We start from the raw sequence: 27,988 nt of genomic DNA, 5'->3' as shown, positions 1-27,988 counted from the left end.
CACCACCCAGGGTCAAGTGAGAACAGAATCCCCAGGCGAGAAGGAGAGGACACAGCCTCGGGACCCCTGACGGAGGAGGCAAGGGGCATGCCTTGAAACAAGAGGCTAGAACCAGAGGACCCAAGGGGACTAATCCCAGAACTCCCTAAGGGATGACACAGCGCAGGAAACCAAGGGGGTGAAGACCCCAGAGGAACAAGCTATACAAGACCAGGAAATATAATATCCAAGAACGAACTGCAAGGTCACGCTACTGGCACGGGACTGAGGTATATCTGGGAAAGTGGAAACAGGGGCCAGTGGACAAAGAAATTGGCAACAATGGAATAGGGGAAAGCCGATGGGACCAAAGAAGAGGAATCCTAATCTGGGAAAGCGAGAACAGGAGAGGCACAACAAAGGACACATACAAACAAAACTCCCCTTTGGCAACCCGTCAGAGAAGAACGAAAAAGGACTGGGGTCTCACCAAGAAGGACCTACTCGCGGCACTGGCCAAATTTAAAGTCAAACTCAATGAAACTGTCAAGGCAGTTTGAGTGGGACAACAAAGGGCCTGAGTGGACATCACAAGCGAGGGAAAAAGAGGAGAGGCTAAGGGCACTTGAAGAGAAGTGAGAGGATCTCGAAAACAGGTCAAGAAGGGACAACATACTGACCAAGAACCTCGGGGAGGGTGCGGAGGGTCCCGATCTGGAAGCCTGTGTACGGCAAGTGTTTGAGAACCTGGTGGATGGATAAGCGGCCCAGAGCATGGGAATAGAGAGCGTGCACAGCCGGAGGATGGACCCAGGGGCGAGGCCCCGAGATATATGCACAACTATAAGGACAAGGCACAGCTGATAGGGTCGACCAGGACAAGGGAGAAGATCCAGATGAGAAGATGCGAAGTGCAGGTATATGAGGATCTATCCCAGGGCACATTGGCAAGGAGACGGTCATTTAAACTACTCACAGAAGAACTAAACAAGAGGAAGCTGAGATACAGATGGCTCTTTCCAACACAGATCCATTTTCACATGGGCAATGAGGAAGAGACTGTTGCCCAGGTGGAAGACAGATTGAGGGCCCTGGGGATGGCCCCAAAGGAAACTGTAGGCGACAACATTGAAAAGCATCCAAGAGAAACAACACTCGACAACCGACTGGGGTTGCAGGATTGGACCACGAAAAAAGCGAGGAAGACCTGAGGGAGTGCGACATAAGATACGTTAAAGCTCACAACAAAATTAACTTAAAGACTAGAATATAGCCTGATGTGCGGTAAGAAATTAGGGAGAAGGCGGGGGGCACAATGCAGCACACGATTTACCAAGAGGGGACCACGTTAGGAACCTGCACATGGATCCAGGGACAGTTATAAAAGGGGATCTATAAATAGTCCAGAGGGTGGCAAGGAACAGAGGGGCGAAGGCTCAATCACTCAGAATTCTAAGGTGCCAGAGAATTCAGGGGGAAAGAGTCGGTCTATGTCAGTCCACTCAGAGTTTTTTTACCAGAGAGGAGCTGCAGCAACGTGATCGAGCTTACCCGTGAAGCAAACCACTGCCAATTACTGTTTCTTTAAGAAACCCACGTTGTGTTTGCTGGGCGGACTCCATAAAATCTCAACCCAGGCGTAGAGTCAAGCGTAGAGTCAGTCTACGTCAGTCCACGTCTGGTCGCGGCTGTGAGCCGCGCAGTGTAGTGTCGTGACTGACATGACTGCACAATCAGGCCTGGGGGGCCAGGCCGGGCCCTTAACCAGACAAAAGACCATCCAACAACGTCAGATGCAGAATCCTTGGACCGCCCTCAAAGCAGACTCGTGCCTTGAGACTTCAAAGGTAAGCACCGTACTACGCAAACAAGAGACAAAGAAACTTTTGGATTCTTGTACACAATCAGACCCCATTGATTGCAATAACTTAACTTTAAACTGCACGTCCCCATCAACAACGAGTAAAAATCTGGAAAACTCACCTGTGGTGATCGTGCACACATTCATAAACGAAACTGGGGTTGAAGACAAAGGAACGATGTGTCTCCCTCCCTGGCTGACAACGTTGACACTTCAAATTGCCATCCGACGCAAGCTCCCGCCAACTTAAACGCTGCTGCGAACTCTCTTAATGAGCCCGTAGCCACCGACGTTGTGCAAAGCCAGCCAAATAATTCTGTGGGCCCTAGCGTGTCTGATTGTGCCCTCGTTAGCGAAGTCGAGGAAACAGTCGCAATTGCAACCCCGGATACAGAGGCTGCTTGCCCTGCCATTCTATTACAAAGACCCCCTATTAACTTTGCTTGATTTACCTCCTCTCGACTGGAGTGCAGTAAGACCAGGTTTACCCAATCAAATTCACTCCAAAATAACCGACGAGTTCTTCACTCCTTTTGAATTAACAGACGCAGAGCTAATGAAAGCCTCACAAGACAAGGTTGAAAATGAAACACTGAATGATTCCACCGTAACAACGCCTATAGCGCCGCCTATAACTGTTACTTTCACCGCTGATGACGATGATAGAATTCTGGATGGCTGCTTGTCAGTAGCTAACATGAATAGAAAAAAACATTCTTCATTCTAATATGAAAGAAGAAATTGAAGCGCAAAGAAGAATAGACAATGCAAAAACAACTGCAAACACTCCACCATTTGGCATTTCCATTCATCCACGGCTCAGTTTCTTCGATGAAGAAGCAACGCTACGAACGGGCCGGACACCTTCAGGTTGTGCCGATCAAAGACCTCAAGTAGATCTATCCCACTGGAACTACAATCTCAACACAGAAATATCGAAAATACCTCGAGTGGAGCACGATGGTGTTCTGATGGGGAAACGCCACAACACTGGTCTACCATCACGTGACAATCATGCCTTAAACAATGGAGCAGATCGAGCAATAAGTACATTTCTAACCAAACTTCGAACTCAACCTCATATGAAGACTGCATAGAGTTCACTGAGAATCAGTGAATTGCGAACAAACCAACTGCACTCACCGCAAGTCCCCGCGATGAATGTAACTGGGAACTCATCATCAACAAGGGACCTTAACTCAGAAACAGCAAATAATACACATGCAAGCTCAGCAGACAAGACGGGTGCTGAGTCGAAACCCAGTCTTTCCTCAGCTGCAGCCATGCAGATTTAGAACAACGTATTGGCTGCTTCGTCTGCAGCTCTTTTGCCATTTCTGAAGATGTATGAGTCCCTCCATGAGGCTCATAAAGATCAGACTTCACTCACATCATTAAAGGAAAAGATGGACAGCTTTGACTCGGCAACAAGTTTTTTGCAAGCCCAGCTGACTCAGGAAGCCGAACGTACAATACGCTGGCAAGAGCGTTTAAGCGATCTTGCCGCTCGACATCTGTGACCTCTCCACATATTCTGATGAAACTTTAAACGATCAATCAACATCAAATCTCTGTGTGGTCTCTGAAGCCCCAAATGCTAGACGTCCGCAAACCTCAGCCTCCGAGATACACAGGGACAAGAAGTCTGATCATAGGCCAATGGCATCCGAGCATAGTCTGAAAAAAATGCTGTCACTATTGAACCCCAAATATACCAGATCTCAAGGAAATAAGCCAGCACGCTATTCTTCACGTGCCTCTACATCATTGAGTTCCAGAAACAGTTCTTCGAACTCTAAATTGAGATTGTAAAACCTCAACCAGGAAGATGACGACCTGAATCTGAAACGCAATAACGTGTTGAAATGATTCACCTGCATTCCATCGCTTCGAACAATCATGTCGGACGATATAAGAATTGTAGAGTACGCAACTGAACGGTTCTGCGACCAAGTCTTATTGCACATCTCCTCAGCTTCAGTTCGTAACACAATCTTGAATGCTTCAGACGAATTACTAAGTTTTGGATTCGACATTTCAGTTGAACCATCCAGTTTCAAACCTGTCACGCCCAGGACTAGCCCAAGGAATGCCGCCTTCAGAAATCCAAAACAAAGACATGCTGATTTACGCCGAACAATGCAAAATTCAGATTCTCAAAGACCGTGCTCAAATCAGGCCTCCAAACATAACACTCAAAACGATAAAACTGGTTGGCACTAGCCACCAGCTATTGCAAACAAATGTATTCGAGAATTTTTATCCTGGAACACTAGAGGGTTCACTCACTTATTTAACCAATTTGACGTGGAGATGGAAAAGGTATTTGTCATCTGCCTGCAAGAGACATGGTTAAGTGAGCCCCCGGTCAGAGACGGATTTGTGATTCTATTAAACCCTGCAATTAAAAATGCAAAAGGATGTGCTTCCTCCGGCCTACTGATGATGATTAGGATAAACACTTGGTGGCGGCTCATCGACTCATTTAGTCCCAACCCTTTTGTGCAAGGAGATTTATTGCAATCAAACAACAAAAACATAGCCGCAAGGAAGCACTTGCTTATCTTAAATGGGTATTGGAACCCGAACAAAATCAGTACAAAATCGTTTCTTGATTCAATGATTCTTCATATCGACAGTCGTACTGAATTATAAGAATCTTTCAATAATCTGAGCCGGTGACCTAAACTGTACTTGGTTCAAATATGACCCAGTAAACCAGGTGTATAAACTAACACCGAACAACGAAATAACTAGTCGTGGGCACCACTGGAGTCAGGCATTCCGTATCTGCAACTGTAAAATGGTCAACGGTCATGTGCCAGGTGACCAACCACCTATGCAAACATGGTCGGATCACAAGGCTCAGTCAATCATTGACTACTTTTGGGTTTCCCAAAATTTATTTGAAAAAGATTTGACACTTACAATATAAACCATGTCAAATAGTGACCATAATCTTTTGCGCTTGCCTGCTCAGTGGAATGGACAACAGAAACAAGAACTCATGATATCCCTGTCTCTGTGAATGCCGGTGGAAACCGCCTTAGGATTGACAGTTTAAAAATACAAAAAATTAACCAGAAATGTCTTTATGACGAGGCAATATCGGTCGATTATGTTCCCTTGCTCTCGGATTTCGTCATTGCAAGAGCTTCAAACTCCATTATGGGTCTAAAACACAAACATTTATCATCGATGTTAGTGACGCAAGCCAAAAAAGCGATGCGACGCGACGTGAGGAATCTGAAGAAGTCGCGAAATTTTGGTATCGACGCAACCACTATCAAAACTGCAATTCAAAAACGTCGCAAACTGTATCGAAATTGGCTAAAATCCCAGAAAATCATAATAGAGCAAGACAAAGTTGAGTTACTAATGAAACAGCTAGTCCAGAAGAACTCACGCGAAATCTGGGCAATCTTGAACACAGGTAACTCAAAACATCATTCCACTCTGTCAAATGGGATTGATTCAGTGCAATGGGAACTTAATATCGCAAAAATCTTCAGCAACCCACAACACGAAGAGAAAAGAGCCGTCGCACATAATCTGCCATCATGCGATATGCAAATATCAGCCGAAGACATAAAAGCTGCAATACGGACCCTGAAAAATTCAAACGCTGCCGGTCCTGACTTAATAACAAACATAATGTTGAAATATAACGAAGTGGAATGGGCAACCTTTTATAGAATCATTATTCTCAAGATTATCATCAACAATGACGATTCCAGTCTCTTGGCGTGAAGCAATCATAGTTCCCATCTATAAAAAAGGCAACCGGGCAGATCCAACCAACTACCGCCCGATTGCCCTGTTGGACACTATTGGCAAAATCTTTGTGACCTTTTTACGCCAAAAGTTAGTACAATGGTCAGTAGCGGAACAAATTCCTGACATACGGCAAACAGGGTTCACCAAAGGTGTCGGTGTGGAAGTGAATCTGCTGTTAATGACCATATTAAAACTTGAAAGCATAAGGGCAAAAACATGATTGAACGTAGCTTTTATCGACCTACGAGGCGCCTTTGACAGTATTAATCGACTCAAACTATGGCAAAAACTGGAAATGTCCCAGTAACTTGACAGAACCCATAAGAGCGCTACACACAGATACAGTCATTAGCATAAGACTAAATAATCAAGGCACCTTATCTAATCAAATATCCACGAACATGGGCGTGAAACAAGGCTGCCCATTAGCAGCCGAGTTATTCAAACTGTTTATCGCTGATATCCCAGCCCATCGTGAATACGTGAGATGCTTTCTGCCCATTCTAAACAATACAGAAATCGGATGCATCATTTACGCCGACGACGTGGTCCTTTTAGATAGGACCCAGATAGGTTTACAACAGCAAATGACAAATTTGCACGATTACCTAAACAAAAATGACTTGGCGATAAACACCGAAAAAACCAAGATTATCATCATTGGCAGAACAAACACCAAAAAACAACGTCCATTCACGTGGAAAATTGATAAGAAACACCTGGACATAGGGGATTCAATAAGATATCTGGGAATTTCCTTTAACAATTCACTCTGCGAACATCATTGGAAGACCGACTTGACAAATCGAATGATTCAATTCAGTATTCAAGCTCAGCTGTTGAACAAATCCTACGGGAAATTCACTATAACCCCCGTATTGACATTTTATTCTCAAAAAGTAGTTCCGGCTATTACTTTTGGGTCAGAAGCAGGTTGGAGCATTGACGTCACATTTTGGCAGAAATTGGAAGGCATCTTCTGGCGGCGTGTCTTGAAGCTGCCAACCTACATCTCAATGAAGCAGATAAGATACAAACTCTCATTAAACTCCTTACATGTCTGTGTCATGTGGAAATCTTTGATGGCACTGCGAAAGATGATCACAACGCCTATTCCACCAGCATATCAGATTTTTTCCACAAGACCAGGCACAGGAAAATCAATTCTTCTAGAAGAGTGGAAACAACGCATGGAACAGACTCTAGCCAGCGCCGACTTAACCACAGACGACTTGATAACGAGACCGCAATCTATGAAAAAAAAGTTTGAATTTGCGTGTTGGATTAAGAATAACGACCAGCGTGTCAAGATGCCATCCACATTAGACGCTGGAATTGGAGAACATAAGTTGGGTGTCCCATGTCGCTACCTAAAAAACTGTCCGTCTCGATATCACTGTGAACAGTTCCTGCGAATTTGTCTAAACGCCATAAACACCAGGGCGACGTTGTGGCTTCGTCATTCAAAAAAAGTAATCGACAACAAGTGGCGCTTCTGCCTGAACGAAATTGAATCATTGGAACATCTTCTAACCAATTGCACGCAGACCACGCCAAAACAGATCCTGCACTTGGGAAACTACAGTCCTGCGAGTCCAGGGTCCAGAGACTGGTGGTCATATGCCATGGCTGGCAGTTCTGTGAAACTAAGCTGCGCTGTAGTGGACTTTATAGATTCACTAGAATTGGAGACAAACGTATGAATGTTAACAACTCTTGTCTCTTTTAGCTAAGATGTTCGAGCGCTACCTCTTGCATCGTATTGGTTGCTTTAGTAAAGGAATCAACAAAATTTGTAATAAAAGTCTGATGTAACAGTGTTAGCACCGAGACATAATTAGACTGATGTTTCAATAAAAAATAAATAAATAAAAAAATAATTCAGGGGGAAATACAATTGAGGCGAGATGTATGAGCTGAAATCCTGGAATGTAAGATGACTGAACAGCCCCAACAAAAGGGTGGCCTGAGGGGACATGCAACAGGGATGATGTCTCTCCAACTGCTGGGGAGGTTTCTGGAGGAGGGCGTCTGATGTATGGAGTGAAAACCACCCACAGGAAAGAGATGACTGCTACTACTCTCATGTCCACAAGACATACTCTAGGATAGATTATATAATGGCAACCCAAGGGGTAGTCAATCAACCAGGAGAATACAAATCAGAAATATGACACTCTCGGACCATGCTCCGGTCACTCTAGAATGGGAGGGAGACAACACTCGGAGAGGGACAGAGGGTTGGAGGCTAGATGAATACCTACTCGGAGGCCGCGAGGTAAGGCAGCAGACGGAGAATGAGATACGTGCATTTGCTGGGGAGCAGGGGAGGACAGCCCAGGAGCGAGGTGGGATGCATTCAAACAGCACATAAAGGGACACTTTATAAATGCTTTGAAGAGGATGCGGGCGGAGCGGAGGGAAGCTGAGGAGGGACTAGAGATAGAGATACAGGAACTAGAGAAGAGACACGAGGAAAAAGGCATCAGTAAAGTAGCTTGGGAACTAGCTCATGTGAGAAGACAGCTGAGACAGTTGACAGACAAGACGCTCGAAAGTACGCTCTTAAAGAGCAGGCAGAGGTTTTACGAACAAGGTAACAAAGTGGGGACAGCATTAGCGAGACAGATCCGGACTAGAGAACAGAAAGCATTTATGGACATGTTTGAGGACAAAGAAGGCAAGCAAGTGGGAGTAGAGGGAGCTAAGAGGAGAATTGTGAGGCATTTCTATGCAGAGTTATACAGGGATGAACCAGCAGAAAGGGAAAAACAAGCGGCATATCTAGCAGGCTGGGAGGGGCCAATGCTAGCTCCCTAGCAAAGGGATCAATTAGACGAGCCGATAGGGGTAGAAGAGGTACAAAGAGCAATATCCCGACTTAAACTGAACAAAAGCCCATGGGAAGATGGAATAACGGCAGTATTCTAAACAACATTCAGGGACTTATTCACAAAAATCCTCACAGAACTATTCAATCACTTTAGAGAAGCAGGGGAGGTCACCAAGTCTATGAATATGGCGCACATCACACTCATTCCGAAAGTGGGGAAAACCCCACACTTGTGCTCCTCGTACCTGCCTATAGCACTCATCAATGTGGAAGCCAAGCTATACACAAGAGTGTTAGCAGCGAGGTTAGAGAGGATACTGCCGGAACTGGTGATGCAGGACCAAACGGGGTTTATACAAGGACGGAACATGTTCCACAACATAAGGAGGGTGCTACATGTTCCAGACAGGGCGGGAAGGAAGGGGTGCACTCCCACTTGTTTGATGATGCTAGACGCTGAGCAGGCATTCAACCGCGGCAACTGGGTCTTCATGGAGCAAACACTACAGAAGGTGGGAATGGGGCACATTTCATTAGAATGATACAAGCACACTATCAGCAACCACAAGCCAAAGTAAGAGTTAACGGAAGGCTAACAAATCCATTTTCCATAAAGAGGGGGACAAAACAGGGGTGCCCGTTGTCACCGCTCCTCTTCGCTCTAGTGATGGAGCCCATTGCAAGCAGGTTAAGGGAAAATGAGGAGATCCAAAGGGTTAGGTGGGCAGGGGTGTAACATAAAGTAGAACTGTTTGCGGATGATGTGATCTTGATGATCATGGACCCGGGGAAATTTCTACAGGCGATAATGGGAGAGATTAATAACTACTCTGCAGTGTCAGGCTTCAAAGTAAACTGGAAAGTCAGAAATTCTGAACCTGTCCATAGGGGAGGTGGAAAGGGGCCAACTGGAGAGAAGCAATCCTTTTAGGTGGGCAACGGGAGCAGTCAAATACCTGGGGGTGAGCCTAACTGCATCTATTAAACAAATAGTGATGGCTAATTATCAACCATTAATGAAGCGACTCAAAGCAGACCTAGCAAGATGGAGGGGGGCTATACATAACTTGGTACGGACGAGTGGCGGCGATCAAAATGAATGTCCTACCCCGATTATTATACCTGTTTCAGGCAATTCCCCTAGCAGTGCCCAAGAAATTAGTGAAGGACATCCAGGATTGCATCATGGGCTTACTGTTACGTTCCATCCCCTTTCCTCCATACTGTATGGTGTCCCACGGAGACAGAAGCTTTTTCACCAAAAAAATCTTCCTCCCCTTTAAATTTAGAGGCATGTGGGGGTGCAGCCCTGGTAGCATGGTCTCGCCTGACTCCGGCCACCGGCGCCACTTCTCTTTCCACGTCGACGGGAATGGGCCAAATTCACCAGCGCTCCTGGGTTTGGCTTTGGCCATGTAAAACCATGTGCTCTTCCCCGGATATTCTTCTATGTTTGTCGTTTTCTTTTCAATTAGGTACTTGATCCTCCAACGCTACGCTCCTCCCCGACGCATGTCGACTTCAGCAGGTGTCCATCCTGCAAGGGGCTCTTCCGTACATCTGACCCCATGCTTTTTGCCTCTGCTGCCTTGGCCCCGACCACGGCTGGGAAGGCTGTTCCACGTGCGACGCTGACTCCACATGCACTGAAGAACAGGCTAGCTAGGTGGAGAAAGCTCTTCTAGAAGTCGCCTCCAGAGGACCTAAAGGACTTTGTCAAACATCACTCGAGGCCAAAGGTAAGGCTTCTGTTTACAATCGCACCCCATAAAGGCGACTCATTCCCAAAGAAGCGCCTGACCGGGAGGAACCCTTCGGGTTCTAGCCACAGCACACGTACCGAGGCTAGTCCAGCTACCGGCCTCACGGCCGAGGGGTCTCCGGATCCTTCCGGTGTCAGTGCTGAGGGACCACAAGGTTCTTTTACCGGGCTTAAGCCAGAGGGGCTATGCCCTAGTACTGGCATCATGTCCGAGGGTGCCCCTTCACGCAGCACTACCGGCAGTCCTGCCGAGGGCGATACGGCTTCCAGGTAACGACCTGAGGTGCGGGATAGGCCGTATGTTCCAACACTAAGCGTCTTGGACAGGACTGGTTCCAGCAAGCCAGGCACCACCACTTTGGCACGTGGCACGCAGCTCGACAAGATGGCCGCTCGCCCGATACCCCCTCTGGCAGAGCGGGTAGAGGAACGAGTCACAAGATGAGACTGGTGTCAACCAGGTGCGTGGCCTACAGTTTATCCATCGGCAGCGCAGGGCAGGTTTCCCCTGCACCCCAGGCATAGTGTGCCCCAGCAGCCTCTGGACACTAAGTCAATATCACCTGCAACCTCTACATCTCCGAAGACAGGTTCTTTGAAAGATTCCTAGGGCTGATGCCTACTCTGCAGATGGGGGTCATCCTTCGGGATGCCATCAGGGACATGCTCCCTCAAGTCACCACACCGGCACCCATAGTCATTCCTCCTAAGGCTCAGGTGCCACAGACACCAGCGCAGCCACCGCTGCCTCAGCCGGCCCCTCGGATTCCGGCTTGCTTGCCTCCCACAGTACAGGTGGTTCCATACCAGCCTCCACAGCAGCCACCGGCTCCGGTCTCTACACCGCAGCCCACGGCGCCCAGCACTCCTCCACCAGTTCCGGGCTCTCCGAGCACGCTGGTGGACACAGAGGAGGAGGAAGGCCCTGACACGCCATCTTCAGCCAGGGCCTTCCACAAACGCCTTACAGGTTTGGCGAGTATTCGGGCCTACCTCAGCCTGAGGTTGAGCAGCCCGAGGGGTGGGTCTTGGCAGAAGTCCTCACCCTAAGACCCTTTACCAAAACAGGGGCCCCGATGCAGAAAGACTTAGTCCCCCTGGCCAAGAAGGTTTGGTTCAAGACACACTATGCCCAGCCGGTCAGTCAGCGCCTAGACGCCAAGTGTAGGCAGATGGAGGGGATACACTCTTGCTTTCGGCACATCCTCAACCACACACTTCTGTGATCGCTGCAGATCGTGGAGGTGAACTGACTAAAGCTGTACTCCAACGCCTCTCTGCACCTGCGTCATGCCAACGCGGATGCCAGGCGGGCAGCCGTTAACCAAAGGCTCTGGCAGGAAATTGCAGACTTCCTCCCAGAACTTCCGGCTCATAGCCAAAAGCGCTTCAAGGCAGGCCTAGGAGAAACCAAGCTGGTAGCACAGGACATCATGGAGTCCACTGTGGCCCACATCGATACCTCTGGCTGGGCCATCTGCATTGCCCCGGACATGAGAAGGACAGGCTGGCTCCGGGCTACTAAGTTTAATCCTGATGTCCAGGAACGCATATTGGACCTTCCATTCGAGGGTCGTGACCTCCTCAACTCCACCACGGATGTGAATTAGATAAAAAGAACAGCAGCTCGCAAACCGCAAAGTCTTTATTCTTACGAAGACCACGCCCAAGGCGCACACCGAGTCACAGCAACGCTCTGACAAGGGGCGGGCGTTCGGTAGGTTCCGGGGCTTCCAAGAACAGAGGTCCAGGCAACCCGACCGTTCTCTGAGTCAGCACTGTAGGAAACAACAAAAGGGCGGGTCGTTTTTTTCCAACCCCCCTCCTCCGCAACAGCCTCTGAGGGAAAGAAGGCATGACACGCCCCTTCGGGTCCACTTGACTCCGGTGGGGGGCAGGCTTGCCTTTCACGTGCAATTTTGGCACCAGACTTTTTCGCACCCCTGGATCCTTTCCGTAGTCTTCATGGGGTACCGCCTACCGGTACCTTCCTCTCCTCCTCCTCCCCTCCTCTCCCACAGCTTGGGACAGCAACTCTGCTGGCGGAGATCCGGTCGCTCGTTGAGAGCCAGGCAGTGGAAGAAGTCCCAACCTCCCAGCGAGGATTGGGTTTATATTCCAGGATTTTTGCCATACAGAAGAACCAGGCTGGCCTGAGAGTTGTGTTGAACCTTTCCACCCTCAACCTCTCCCTTCCTCTGCAAAAATTCAAGATGGTTACGCCAGCCCGTATTGCGGAAACACTGGACAGGGGAGACTGGATGTGCTCCCTGGATCTGGGGGACACCCATCTACATGACGCGATTTGGCAGCAGCATCGTTCCTTACTGTGCTTCAGGGTCATGGGCTGCCATTTCCAATGCAAGTTGCTACCCTTTGGCCTCAACTCGGCGCCCAGGGTATTTACCAGGATAATGAATGCAGTGGCAGCCCTCCTCCTCTACCCCTACCTGGATGAGCCTTCTCTCTGGAAGCTGTCCACATTACCGCCTCTGCACTGATGAACGCGCACCACGACCTGGCGTTTACTGTCAATCTCAAGAAGTCTCAGCTGCAGCCCACGCATAGCCTGACCTTCTTGGGCCACATCTGGGACACAAGCTCAGTTAGAGTATTTGCCTCTTGGGACAAAATTGCGGCCATCAACAGAGCCGCAGCTTTCAACGGAGCCAGTCAACATTCCTGTCATGATGCCTACCTCTAAGGAGCCAGGCCGGGCCCAGCAACCCCAGAGGCAGACATCATTTTCCCCAGGGAAGTCTCAGCGGGCCCAAGTCGGGGCCCTTTGGACTCAGTCCTGGCGCCCTAGGCGCCAGGCTCATAGCGGACCCCAGTCCTGGCGCCTTAGGCGCAAGGCTCATAGAAGAGGATATGTGTTTAAGTGCTTGGGTGCACACTTACCTGATGCAGACCTTGCCGCTTCATCCAGGCCCTCTTGAAGCCTGAATGGGACTACTTAACCTGTAGGACTACTTCACCACCCGGGTGTGGTCGGGGAAGGATACATACCTGATTGGTGGAAGGATACATACCAGGAACTTCTTCCAAGGCTATTTAAACCCCACCCGAACAGCCACACATGCTTCGCGTTGTTCTGCACCTAGCAGCTGGACGCTCACCGTGTCAGCTCCTGCATCCTGACTTCAGCCACGCCTGCCAGCACCCTGGAACACCTGCAAGGGGAGAGAGGAAGAGAATAGGTGAAGAAAAGCCCTTACCTGCTAAATCTGCATCCCGGAGTCATTTCTCCAACGGCCCTGAAAAGGAAGACATTTTAAAGGCATTTCGTTTCGATCGCTGCAGCGCTGCATTTTACTCACCTTTGCAAGGCGCTTCCATCTTCAGCAGCGATCTTCTGGATTCAGCTACGCCCCGGCGCCTAGAGGAAAAAAGACAAGAACAAAGGTGAGAGGGAGAAAAGGAATAAGGAAAGCTCAGTTTCCTTTTAAGTCTTACCTGTTGGATTATTCCCACTGCATTTCCGGTCCTGTCGCTTCCTGGCATCTCCGGACCCCGGCCCCTATGGGGAAAAAAGACAAAGACATTGAATGAGTGAATGCAAAGACATTACCTGAGCGCGCATCCAGAACTGTTTCACTTCGGGTCGGCGCCATATCTCCGGCACTCCGAACCCCGGCCCCTAAGGGGAAAAAGACATAAGCATTAGCGCTTGCTGCAATTAGACAACGAACATTATTATTAAGCTTGAACTTTTGAACAGAACTTTTACAGCGCCTTACCTGAACAGTCAAGCTTACCTGAACTCCCATCAATCCTCAATCCAGTGAAGTAACTGGGTGTCCCCTGCATCAGAAGCAGGATGGAGAGCTCATCCTTCCAAACCCTAAGGTGAGGCTTCACGGGGAATCGTGGAGGAGGTATCGTGGAGGGTTGGAAGGGAGTGGGAGGCTTGAGCATTGTTCCACAGTTGGTAATACTCCCTTTTCACGCACAGGACTGTATCCAACGAGCCAGGGAAGCCAGAATAGAGGGGCCCTTCCTGTCCATCTTCAGAGTTCTGCGCCTTCGACGCCGCGCCTCCGTGGGAACCAGGTGAGCGTTACAATTCCTCCCTTTTTCCACTCGCACCTTCAGTGGTGGTCCATGGATTACAACCTGCGGCAGGGCAAGCCCTTCCGACAGCCGGCCCATCAGGTCACAGTTACTATGGACTCTTCCCAAGAGGGCTGGGAGCCACCCTTGACAACCACAGCGCCCAAGGGGTCTGGACTCGGCAGGAGTCCCACGTCAATTGGCTAGAATTGAAGGGCATATGGCTGGCTCTCAAGGCCTTTCTCCCACTTATCAAGAGCAAGACAGTTCTGATTCAGACAGACAACTCCACCAGCACGTGCTATGTCAACAAGCAGTGGGGTACCAGATCCCCCCCGCTGTGCAACCTAGCAGACAGCATGTTGGAATGGCTCAGGAGAACGACATCTACCTCATGGCTGTCCACCTTGATGGGGGAATTCATTCTGGAAGCGGACAGGCTCAGGAAACTAGGGGCAGACAATTACAAGTGGCAATTGAATGACCTGGTACTGAAGGAGATCTTCCTCAGGTGGGGGCATCCCCAGGTGGAACCGTATGCCTCCTGGGGCATCCCGAGGTGGATCTGTTTGCCTCCTGGGACAGCAGGAAATGCCAGCAGTTTGCCTCCTGGCAGGGGCAGGGCCCCGGCTCCCTGGGCGACGCATTCCAGATACAATGGAATGACATGACAGCATACGCCTTCCCGCCCTCACCCCTGGTCCACAGGGTGATCTGCAAGATAAAGGAATCCCGGCACCTCAGCATCATCTTGATAGATTCATGGTGGACGGCGAGGCCGTGGTTCTCCGAGCTACTCAGCCTATCGGACAGACCACCCATTCGCCTACCGCTGGGCCCAGCTCCTCTCCTGGCCCAGCAGGTGGGCAAGGTACTCAACCCTGCTCCTCACAAACTAGCCCTCGCAGCGTGGTTCCTGAGCAGGTCACGCTGAAACACCTGAGCCTATCCCAGACTAACCTAGGGATCATCCAGGGTGCTACAAGCAAGGCTACTAGGAGCCAGTATAAGAGTAAATGGTCTAGATTCTGTCATTGGGCCGACTCTAGGGAGCTCAACCCCCTTAAGTGCACCTTGGACGACGTGCCCTACTTTTCGGTACACCTTGCCCACTCCCACCTATCTGGCAGCCATAGGGGCTTACAAGAATTCAGAGGCAGGCCTCTTCTCTTCTTCCAACCCGGTGGTCAAGCGACATTTGACGGGCCTTCACAGGCTTTACCCGCCTATAAAGAAACCACACCGCGTGTGGGATCTTAATGTTGTGTTGGGCGCCTTGGCGCACAACTCTTTCGAGCCAGTGGCGTCCGTGGACATCAGGCTGGTCATCATAAAGACAAATTAACAAGGGGGTCCTGGGAGTCCCTCTGCCAGACATTAGTCCTGGTTACGAGAGACTTACCCAGAGTCTTTAGCTCACTATCTTTCACAGAGAAGAAATATCCCAAACATATCAGTCTTTGTCCTGCCCTGGGGCAGTCCAGCACCGAAATGCTAGGCAATTCTCCTCTGAACAAGAGTACCAACAGAAACCCCAGACACGTGTTTCGGTCTGGTTGGACCTCATCAGTAGGGTGGATCTGTGCCTCTCTAAGAATAGTGAAGACAGCACTGCTCGTGGGCCTCACCTCAGCTCGCAGAGTCAGCATGATCCAGGGCCTGGTGGCTTCAAAGCCCTACACTACCTTTCACAAGGACATGGTCGTCCTGCGAAGGCACCATGCGTTCCTACCAAAGGTGTCTTCCTCCCCTCCTACCATCTCAACGAGGAAATAGTCTTGCGCGCTTTCTTCGTAGGCCCCAAGGATGAGCCTCAGACGGTCTTGTACCGTCTGGATGTCAGACGCATGCTGAAATGCTACCTGGACAGGACCACTGACTTCTGCAAGTCGGACACCCCGTTTGTCACTTTCGGAGGTCAAGGCCCAATAACCAGATCTCCAAGGCCTCCATAGCAAGGTGGATGGTTGCGGCCATCAAGGAGGCCTATGAGGGGCAGCACATACTAGGGCCAGCTATTTTACATGCCCATGCGGTCCGATCCAAGGCCATGGCCATCGTGTTCCAACGGCTTGTGCCTTGGCAGGTCACCAGCAGGGCGGCTACCTGGGCCACCCCTTTGGCTTTCTGTAAGCACTACTGTTTGGACACCGCCTCTAGGTCAGATGCAGCGTTTCGGCAGTCGGTTCTCCGAAACCTGTTTTCGTAAGGAGGGTCTCCTCTCCACCCTGGGGCTACATTCATTTGTAATCGCCTATACAGTATGGAGGAAAGGGGATGGGACGTAGTGACTAACGTACTCTTATTCCCCAGTCCCCTTTCCGCCATATGTCCCACCATCCTCCCCCCTAATAATACTGGTGTCATTAGGCAATGCTGAATATTGTCGACGCATCAAGGGGGACTGAGGAGTGGCGCCGGTGGGCGGAGTCAAGCGTGCGCATGCTCCCAGGGCCACACCCCAGCATGCCTCTAAATTTAAAGAGGAAGATGATTTTTATGGATAAAAAGGTTCTGTCTCCCGTCCCCACGAGGGACGCCCATACAATATGGAGGAAAGGGGACTATGGACTAAGAGTTTGTTAGTCACTACGGTGAGTAACTATTAATTTATCTGGGGTGGGAAGAAACCAAGGATAGGAAGGAAAATACTATTTAGGAATAAGTCACAAGGGGGAGGGGCCTACCCCAATACGATGAAATACTACCAGGCAGCACAGCTAAGGGCGCTGGCAGAGTGGAGAATAGAAAGCACTGGGTAGACATGGAACAAGCAGTGGCAGGTGAGCACCTTTGGAAAGTGATGGGACTCAGGAAAGGAGACAGGCCGATGGGACTATTCACAAACCCAACCACGAATAATACTGTGAAGGTTTGGGAAAAGCTGAATGAGAGGTTCAACCTGGCGCCATGGCCGTCGCCACACACACCCATTTATGGGAACCCCGCCTTCCCGCTGGGCAAAGAATATGGCAGGTTCAAACGATGGATGGAAGGGGGCATAAGGGTGGTCAGCGATCTCTATGAAGGGACGCAATTTCGGTCGTTTGAAGACTGTAAAATTGAAATAGGCTTAAAGGAAGAGGACTGCTTCGCGTGCCAGCAATTTAGGCACTGGGCGGGAACCCCTGCAATGATGGAAGGGGACTTGAGGGAACACACAGAGTGGGAAAGGCTAATGGCATTGGCAGAGAATAACAGGGGTTTGATCTCAGCAATATATAAGATCCTGTTGAAGGGGGAGAAAGAGGAAGAAGGGGCTCTGAGGGTTAAATGGGGAAAGGTAACAGGGAAGGCGCTCAACGATGAGGAATGGGGCAAGGCACTAAGGAACTGGTACACATCATTCACTTCGGTACAACACCAAGAACTGCAATACAAGCTCTTGCAGCATTGGCACTACACCCCGGAGAGGCTTCACAAAATGTTCCCCACGAGATCCGAGGAGTGCTGGAGGGGGTGTGGAGGAAAGGGAACGATTGAACATATATGGTGGGGTGTCAGCAGCTTAAGCATTTCTGGCAGGCGGGGAAATCTAGGGTGCTGGAAATAATGGAGGTGGATAGGAAGTTCGAGGGGGTGGAGATCCTCTTGGGAACACTATTTGACAAACAACAAAGAGTGTAGGGGAGTACCGGAAGATTGTGGGCAAAGTTAATGATGGCCGCAAAGAGATGCATAGCCAAACAGTGCAATCAGAAGTAACCCCCGTTCATGTACAGTGTTATTATGCAATATGGGACATGGTTGATGTGGAAAAGATGACTGCGACAACACCAGGCACGCTGAAGAAATTTGGTAAAGTCTGGTCCCTTTTCATAAACTATGCGATCAGGGACACAGTGCACCTATACACCACAAAGAGACTGCAGGGACTGGGAATCTTGGAGGAGGAAGAGGACTGAGCCGAGAAACAAGCGGCAGGGCCAAAAGGGCCACCTAGGAGACTGGTGGGGGGTAGGGAGGAGAAGGGAGGGAGGGAAAGTTATTGATTACTGATAATGAAGTTTTAAGAAGTTGAGCAAAATGTACCGCACAGTGTAACATAAGAAATGTAAGCTGTCTCTAAATGCCAATTGAGAAGAGAAATAAAGAATTGGTTAAAAAAAACTGTAGACTTAAAAGATTTAGCTGCGTGTTTATACGCTGCAAGATTAGCGTCTAATGGATGTTTTAACCAGGTGCGTTCAGCTTTGCGATAACTGATCTAGCGCTTAAGATTTCTGGTGTAAACCATGATTTTGATATGACAGACTTCTTCTGGCTCGAAAATCTCATTGGCGCTTGTGTGTCAAAAGCTTGATTCATTGCAGTTCTGAACAGATGAATAAACTCCTCAAGAGGAAAGTTATCTTCCAAGGAAGGTAAAAGTGGTATCACTAGGGCCTCAAAAGCCTCATGCGTCACTTTCCTACAATTCCTAAATGGGACTGATGATTTATTTGGTTGGGAGATTTTATCAGACAAATACAGGAGATGCACCTCAAAGTACAGAGAATGGTGGTCTGACCAGATGCAGTCAATCATTAATACAGAGGACAACTTTTGGTTTTTCGATAAAACCCAATCCAGGATGATGTTGCCCTTATGAGTAGGTGAACATGCTGAATAAATCCCACGGATTGAAGTGTTTGTAGTACAGATACTGCATCGTGGTCCATAGGATTACTAGCCCACAAATTAAAATCAACCAGCACTAATAGCGTTGATTGGTGTTTGAATATGCTACCCAGAAAGGCAAGAAGTTGTTTCTCATACTTTGCCGTCATCATAGGTAGCCTATATAGTAGCAATAGACTGAATGTACTGACAGAGTTAACATTAACTTTTAAGAACTTGGCCACGTAGTGATTGACATGTGGTACATCCGATATATAAAATGTAATGGCTTGCCTAAAAATTAGGGCCACTCCGCCCCTCTGTTCCCTTTACAATCAATATGAAGGGATAAGTGGCCAGCAGGAGTATCTAATGGCAGGGCATGATGGGCAGCCTTATGGAGCCATGTCTCAGTAACAGCTAACTTGTCCAAATTAGACTGCACGCTAATAAGGTAATGTTATGGGGCAGTCCAGCACCGAAATGCATGTAATCCAGAGCATAGCTAGGGCCTCACAATCAATCACTAATAGATAGTTGGCAGGGTCACCATGTCATCATTCTTCTACTTGCAACATTTCTACATTGGGGTGATGTACCCCTTTGAAGTGATGGTACCACCTCTTTTGCTCTCTCACCTTGAATGACCAGGTGTCCTTTTTATTTTTATTTTTTTGCTGGGTCTGTCCTGGAATCGGTCCCGCTGACCCCATTTGCGAGATTTTTTAAATTTGATTTAAACACCCTGCCCAGTTTTTGGGGAAGTGAGGGTGACTACTGGCAGAATACCAGCTCGAATGCAAGAAGTGATTCAATCTTCTGTCTGCAACAATTCAAGGTAACACTTATAAACCAAAGAAACATTATGATAGTTTACTAATTTCACATTATCACTTTAGCCCGATCTCTACCATCAGAATTGACTCAAACCCCCAACCTTTCTGGTAACTGCCACATGCATTAAGGGATTTTGGCACACAGACTGATTTGGAAATAGACATATCGAGGCATGTTATAGCAATCTAAGCAAACACTCCTTTGTTTTTAACATGCTTACAGTCGCAGCCAAATCGAGCACATTTTAGGAGGGGGCACTAGTCATAGTTTTGTGTTTGAGGCAAGTGTTTGAGGCAAGTCCTGTTTTCTTTTGATAATCTGGTCACCCTCCATTCACCGGTTCACGATTAACACACTGCTGGAGTCGGGTACGGGGGGTAGTGGGTCATGGGAATAGCGATCACTCTCTGCTTAAAGGTCACATCAAAGTCTCTTGCAGACTTAACTCTTCAATGGATTTCTTTTCTCCCGCAGATTCCTCATCAGATGAATATCCCTTCCACCGTCAGTTGCTCAAACTTTTTCACCGGGGGGCGTAGTGCACCTCGACTCGGCAGTCGATCCAACTTGATTCGATGAAGCAGTCATTATCTCAGGATGTGACTTTGGTCATTGTACATATAGCATTTCACTACACCCCAATACCTCAGTTCCTTTTTTCTGTTTTCTCAGCACGCTGCTCATTGAAACAACTCACTTTCTCGCTTCCAAATATTCTTTTGAATCGACAGATTTGTGTATTTAAGCACTATGCCAGCCCTCAAGGTGTCGGGCTGCAAGTGATGCAAAAACTGCAGTTCCAAGATGTCCATTACGGACCCACACAATATCTACGTGTGGTGCCTCAGCGTTGGTCACGTCACTGAGGACTGCTATTCTTGCTTGAAGATGAACCAGAAGTCACTGCAGTAGAGAGATGCGAAACTCACTTTAGGTCGGCACCCGCCAAAATCTCCGGCCTGCTCAACCACCCGGTTGTCGGAGCTCAAGACAGAGAGGCCCACTCTGGAAAAGGATAGGTGCCATCAGGCGACCAAGAAGCGCTTCCTCTGTCAAACGCATTAAGTTAGCTTCAGCGCCTATATCTAGAGCCAAGTGGGAGGCTTTTCAAGAGGAAATGCTCAATTTGTTAAAGAAAGCAGCTGCGGGTACGGGTAACTCCACGAAGCAGCATGCTCTCCGTTCCAGTGGCACCCGGAAACCCATGTCCCAAGGCGACCTTGTCGGCGCCCGCACCCCAGGCTATTTGGCAGCTTTGTCTGTTTCAACAGGTCTCCGGATTAAGGGTCTTTCTTTACAATCCCATTCATGGCCCAATTCCTGAAAGCCCTTGTAACTAAGCTTCTGCTTGTTCTTTTGTTTTCCCAGACTGGGACCTTAACTTGGCTCTCGCTTTCCTCATGGCGGCTCCCTTTGAGCCTTTGCATTCTTGCCCCATTTGCTTGCCTACTCTGAAGACTGCTTTTTTGCTGGCCATTACATCAGTCAGACGGGTCAGTGAGCTGCAGGCCCTATCTTGCAAGCCAGCATATCTGTTTTTTTTTTTTGGGAGAAGGTTTCTCGTAAGGTACGACCAGGATTTTTGCCCAAGGTTGTCTCTGAGTTTCATCTGTCCCAGGCTATTGACCTGCCGGTTTTCTACCCGCATACTTATCCCTCCAAGGACGAGGAGTGATTCCATAAAATAGACCCGAAAATTGTTCTCAGCTTTTATGTTGGGAGAACGGCAGAGTTTAGAAAAACAGACCAACTGTTTGGTTAGCCTCCTCATTGGCAAGAAAGGGTTTGGCTGTCTCCAAACAATCCATCTCTAGGTGGAATACGCTTTGCATTTAAGGATGCTATCTCAGTATGGGAAGGGAATTAACTTCGGGCATCAGATGCCATTCTGCTAAAGGCATGGCTGCCTCTTCAGCTCTACAGAGTGGGGCGGGGGTGCCAGTGAGAGACATCTGCCGTGCGGCAACGTGGTCTTCACTGCATACCTTCACTAAACATGACTACTTAGATGAGGCCCGCAGAGCTGATGTTCGCTTTGGGAGACCGGTTTTACAGAGTTTCCTGATGTGAGGACTTACATCATGCCTCCTGGCTTAAGCACACCCACCTTCTTAGCCCTGCCTCTTCCTTCCTGCTCTTAACTTTTAGATCAAAGGTGTCTCTTGCCCGGGCGTCCAAAGAGAAGGGCAGTCAAAGAGAAGGGCATTCCTGTTTGGACCTTTTCGGACCAGGAGGACCCAGGGGCCCGACCCCCTGCTAAGACATCAAGTAGGCATGCACCAACATTGTGTTTACACCCTTTGTCCCCACAGGCCATCCCCACCCTCTCTGGCCCCCCCCCCCGTGTTTTTCCCTTGTGTCCCCCCCTTCCTGCACACAGGAGTCTGTTCTGATACATTCTGGTTTCACTATCACCGTCTTGTTGCCAATGCTGGATTTTACTTTTATGGACTGCATTTATTCACGGTGCATTACCCTTTCTCAACTCTCATGCTGGACTTCCTTTGCATCTTGTACTCATGGTGGCCCTGAATCATGCTGTTCCCATCTTCATCTTTTATCCTGGCTTGCAACATTATGTGTTACTACTGACTTCTGCAATTGTATTCGCTCTCCCCTCTTGCATCTCCACTGTTTTTGACGGCTTACTCTGTTCTTTCCTCCCCACCCCTCTCCCTTTTCCGATCTCCTCCCCTCCTCCCCTTACTTTCTTCTATACACTTACTCTATCAGAATTGTCCCTGGACCTAGTATGATAGCAACCTCGTCTGTCACTCCCCCAACCCCTTACAGTCCACCCCCCACCTCCCTCCAGCACTATCTGAAACGTTGTCAGGCCCAGTACGATAGTCGCTTGTTTTGTTTCTCCCCTCCCTTTCTGCACCCCTCTCCCTCACCATTTGTTTTCCTCCAGCTCTACCAGAAATGTCGTCAGGCCTAGTACGGTGGTCGCCTGTCTGTTTCCATTTCCTTCCCACTCTCCTGCTCCCTTCCTTACCTATGTCTTAGCACTTGCACTATCTGAAATGTCAGGCCGAGTACCATAGTTAATTTCACATCCTTACTGTTCATGGCCTCTAAGAATGTTGTATTTTCCCTTGTTCCCTCCCTTGCCTTGAAGCACTTTGAAACACATTGTGTATAGGTGCTATATAAATAAACTATCATATCATATCCTTGGTACATACTTCTTGGGGATTCTATCTGATTCGGAATCTGCAGGAGAAAAGCATTCCATTGAAGGAGAAATGACTTAGTGGTAATGTTCTTTCTATGGAGTCTTCTCCCGCAGATTCCTCATCACCCTCCTATCCACCCCTGTTTCGAAAGTGCCTGCAGTTTGATGAATACCTTCTTTACTGAAAGGTGACAAGCTCCCTTTTCAAGGTCTGTCTTATAACATCTTAAATTTCATGAAATTTCTTATCGTTACATTCTTCACATTAAAAAAAAAAAAAAAGCTCATTGGGTTGATCTTTTCTTTGAGTTGTGCCTCCTTTCAGCCGAATCATTAGATTCCTCCTCCGTAGCAGTTGAGCTCAGGGGTAGGATGAGTGGGGAAGGTGAGGAACATAGTGACGTGGTATATATATGACGACCAATGTCGCATCCGGAGTAGAGGACCTCCGCATTGAGTCGAGAGGTATTGGCGGCCGAGTTGAGGTGCACTACTCCATGCCCTCTGTTGAAATGTTTTTTAGCGGCTGACGCTAGAAGCGATATCTATCTGATGGCGAATCTGTGGGAGAAGACTCCATAGAAAGAACATTACCGGTAAGTCATTTTTCCTTCTCACTACATCAGGGGTTATGCTGATCAGATTGCCCTGCTCACATAACGGCTTCAAAGGATGTGCATTGTGGAAACACAAATGTGATTTAATATTGGCATAATTCACGTTGGCAATAGACTCATTCAGTCGAGCAAAGTTACTAGGAACTCCTGTGTAGGTCTTTCCAGTGATGAATAATCTGCGGGACAAACGCATGTTTCTGAGGAAACTGCATGCACTCACTAATAATCATGTTCTTGAGCATTCTACTCTAACCACGCTTTCCTGTTTACCATTTTCAGACAGATAAATGGGCAAGTGGGCTTGGGGGTTTGAATGATTCCATATATACTCTAGACCCGTGGAGGTGGGTGACACAGTATTTTTCAGTGCGATTCTGATTATATATACACCTAATCAGAAGCTAAGTCTAGGATCCAAGGATTCACATGCTGCACTAAACGCATTTGTGCAACGCACCACTTGTGCCTCCTGGCTTCTTCTTCCCAGTCCCTGCTTAAGGCAACTTAACGTGTGTTTTCAGTCTAGTGTCAGTAAGATGGGAATGGACAGGAATTGGGTTGAACACCTAGAGCAAGTAGGCCACTGGTTAAAGTGGCATACCATAGCACAGGCAGGTGTAAGTGACACAGCTAGGTTCTGATGGCAAGAGACAAGGGAAAGCAGGATGATATTGGCATGGGGTACAGTTTGTCAATCTTAAAAGTTAGAAATACACATGGATTGGCAATTCTATAATAATTTTCTCTGGTCTTTGTCCAGTCCAATTTAAAAATAATTTGAGAAATACATACAATACGATGTTACTAAAAAAACATTGGGTAGTCACTTACTCCTTGTGGTGAGTGCATGCCTGACAGGTTTACAAGACCCAATGTATGAAGGTTCTAGACTGGTTAATCTTCTTTAAAATGGGTCGTCTGTTCTGTGGCATCTATGGGCTCAGTACTAATGAACTTCCATGAAAGACAGCCATTCTTTGAAGCTCATCAATGACTATATGGAGCCCCAACAGCCATAAGTATTTTAGAGGGATTCGTAGTTGCCCACATGCCACTCATGAAAAATGTTAAACGGAATATCTAAGTTTGAATGTCATTTTGTTCTGTAGGCTTATTCACTGCTAAATGAGAGTGGGGGACTACAGTCTGTTTGACTTAATTAGAGCTCCCAATAGCTTAAACATATTGTTAAATACCGAGCTGGAGTGTCTTCATATCTGTATTAAGCTGTCATGCTGACATGCTAGTCCTCATTTACTTCTACGTTGAGCATTACAAAAGTGTTCCATATATATGCCTCTTACATCAAGGCTATATTATAACCCTGAGTGTTCAATGCTTGAATGGAGCCCTGAGCCCATTTTATAACATTGCAGCTCCCTTTCCTCGTCATGCCCGCCTCTACCCTGCCTGAGGCGCAGTGGTTTTGGAATTCCCCATCATAGGAGTTGTTTGCTGAGCTACCCTTGCCTTCTGAGCGTGAACAGGTCGTTGACCACAAAGGTGAAATTTGTGTTAACCCTTGACGTAAAGGAAGCATCTTGAGGTTTCGTGAGTCAACTTGTTTTTCTTTCTTTTCTTCACACTTTTCAGATGACTGAGCAGAGGAAGCAAAAGCAGAGAATCGGCCTTCTAGGACATCCACCTCACATGAATGCCAACCCACAGCTGCCAGCCTAAGGTGGCCTGGGGACCTAAACCTTCTGTTTGCCCATTAAGCGGATCACCAGAGAAAGCTACCAAACCAAGCGCCAGGATTGCCCGTGGGCTTTTTTGATACCACACCCTTCCTTTTTTGTAGAACTGAACAGTTTTTACACTGTCCTTTTGATGTTGCAGAAGTGGCTCATACAGAGGGGCTTCTGATGGGACCACGACTGGGCAGAGGAATACAACTCCTGCTGAACATTTTCCAAAATGCCTTTTTTATGGCAAAGAAAGCACCTGAATTGCACTTGAACAGTATGAATTACCTGAAAACAATTGTGAACTGTATTTTGTATTTAAGAAAAAGAGCTAGATTAGCCAGTATTTATGGGATTTTTTTATACAGTTGTGCAATATGAATTATGCATCCACGTTTCTAGTTGGGATCTGCGGAATGGCCTCAGATAAGCATTTGAGGGACAACACCACTCTGTAATTGGCATACGCACCAATGTTTTAAGATTATTATGTTAATGCTGCTATCTGTTTCCCCAAAAACCCCTAAACGATTTTTGTTTTTTCATGGGGGTCGAGGGGGCAGTTTTAGTGGGGAAGAGAGATGTCTTGCCCACTTGCTGTCCTTGAGTGCACTCAATCTCTGTGCATGCTCTTTCTACACAGGAGAATTTCAGCCTACGTTTTAAACCCTTGACCAAACAGTCAGGAACTAGTTGCTAGGCCTTTCTGCCTTCACAGGAAAGTGTTGCCTATGTTTTCCATGCTGATTATGGACAGAATTTTCATCTGAAATTTTGACTGCACTGAGTGGAGAGTTAGATGTCCTTGTTTGTAGAAATACAGTGCTGAAATGTCTCATACCTCAAGATTCGAACTCTGAAATAAAGAGCACCCATACTGCCAGTGAGACCTGCCTTCGTGTCAAAGCTCTGTTTTTAGTGAGGTCTCTCCTGCAGGGGAAAATGGCAATGGTCTTTACTGTGCTGGGAACTGGACATAAGCACAGTTCAGACAGTTGGGTGAGGCTAGTAGCTGGGGTACATTGAAATGTGACCAAATGGGGAGAAAGATCTTCCTAAAAGAGGGCAATGTGTATTCCACTTGTTCCATAACAGTGGGTTTATGAGTTATGTCCTGAAATCATGTTTGTTTTCTTTGTGTTGGAAAAAGCACCTTTGGTCAACCCCTTGGTGATTGTATTGAGTATCAGCATTTGATTGGTAGCCACTTATTCATTCCATGTACACTGACTTGATGCCAAGAAAACCTGTGATTGCAAGTGCAAGGGCCACTGTGCAGACTGGCCAATGCAGGGAGACCTGAAACTTAGCATATTTCTGCTGGAGTCTGATTCCACCCTGATGTGTGCACAGCTGAGCACGGATTTGCTGTTTGAGTCGCACCTTCCAGCAGTTGCCTCTGTCTTCACATGCTTTCCCCTCCTCTCGGCAGCTGTACAGAAATATTGTCCTGTTTTTTTAATCTATATATATCTATATATAAATCACCTGGTTTTGTACCTCAATTTGCAACAGCAACTCTCCCCTCTGATAGTGTTCAAATGTCCTAATCGTCTTGGTTATCAGACGAGAACTCTGAAAATTTGTAAATGTCTAAAATATTTAAATTTAAATAAATATGAAGCAGTGAACATAATGTAGTTATTGTGGCGTTGTCTTTAAAGTGAAATACTTGAATGTATTCCCTTCTCCATTGACTGTTGGTGTCCTTTTCCAGTTCTCTAACCCCAGTGTTTGCTGCAAATCATCTGAAATACGCAAATTGTCCAATAATGGATTGCTCTTTCATCGATTCACAAAGATGCAGGAATCTTTTTAAAAATATAATGCATTCTATGACTATATTACGCAAACTAGTAGTCATCCCTTCTCTACCATAGACTCACTGAATTCTGGAATTCCATACTTGAACTATAGAATATGCTTTCCAATGGATTCTTTCTTGCCAAGGATTCCTCATCTACGATATCCATACCCCAGCGCAGCTGTTCTCTGAAAATATTCGATCGTATGCGTCGGGCATCGTATATATACACGTCACTACGCCCCTTACCGCAGATCCTATTTTCCGCACACTGCTTCTAGAACACAACATAGTCTTTGACCCAGCATTTTTTCATAAAACCTCGACCACAATGTCCACTCACCAGATTTCGGGCTTTAAAAGGTGCACCGACTGCTATTCCAAAATGTCCAAAAAGAAATCTTGGACATATTTAAAATACAGACTGCTGCAGGTGCCGGTACTCTTTCCCCCCACACCCCATTGCACAGCAAGCATCAGCTGCAAATGTTTGGTTCTCCCAATTCCACTCATGCTAAACTGTAGACGCCAAAAAAGGCGCATAAACCATGGACGCCCGGTCCTTCTCAAGACCGTCGACAGGCTGACGTTCCCGACATCACAGTAAATATCGAAGCCTCATCCGGCACCAACTGCTGTTCCAGCAGTTTCGAAAGTAGAACTCTTGGCACTGAATCCTTTGTCCCGCTCTCCAGGTCTGGATTGTTCGAGTCCATGGCAGCAACTTTCAGTGCCGACCAGTGAGACATGGATCCCATGTATACAGGGTCGAGAAGTGTCGTTTTTTTTTTTCGACGACCAAGCAGACTTGTTGGCATTAGCCCAAGGATTACACAACACCAGCGGCCTGGACACGTCTTCAGATGTCGAATTTCAGCAGGGTCATCCCTACACACGCACACTTGTTAAATTAAGGACCTTAGTGGAAAGGTTAGTAGACACTCTAGGTTTGAAGGCCTCACCAGCACCTGTTCAGGGCTACGAATTGACAGACCTCTTAGAT

At 47.7% G+C, this 27,988-nt stretch overlaps 1 protein-coding gene across 7 annotated transcripts in view; it reads left to right on the top strand.

Annotated features, from left to right (window-relative positions):
- Positions 1-26,817, top strand: part of ITPR1 (inositol 1,4,5-trisphosphate receptor type 1) — a 3,145,915-nt gene extending 3,119,098 nt beyond the window's left edge. For all 7 annotated transcript variants that reach the window (XM_069643506.1, XM_069643503.1, XM_069643505.1 and 4 more), the window contains one exon: positions 25,090-26,817. In XM_069643506.1, the coding sequence (XP_069499607.1) occupies positions 25,090-25,176 (87 nt within the window). In that variant the 3' untranslated portion in view covers positions 25,177-26,817. The remainder of the gene's footprint in view (positions 1-25,089) is intronic.
- Positions 26,818-27,988: the final 1,171 nt, after the last annotated feature.

The sequence above is a fragment of the Ambystoma mexicanum genome, chromosome 2p, assembly GCF_040938575.1.
Source record: "Ambystoma mexicanum isolate Mex_15411 chromosome 2p, UKY_AmexF1_1, whole genome shotgun sequence".
NCBI classification, from domain to species: domain Eukaryota; kingdom Metazoa; phylum Chordata; class Amphibia; order Caudata; family Ambystomatidae; genus Ambystoma; species Ambystoma mexicanum.
This window is presented reverse-complemented; position numbering and strand designations above follow the sequence as displayed.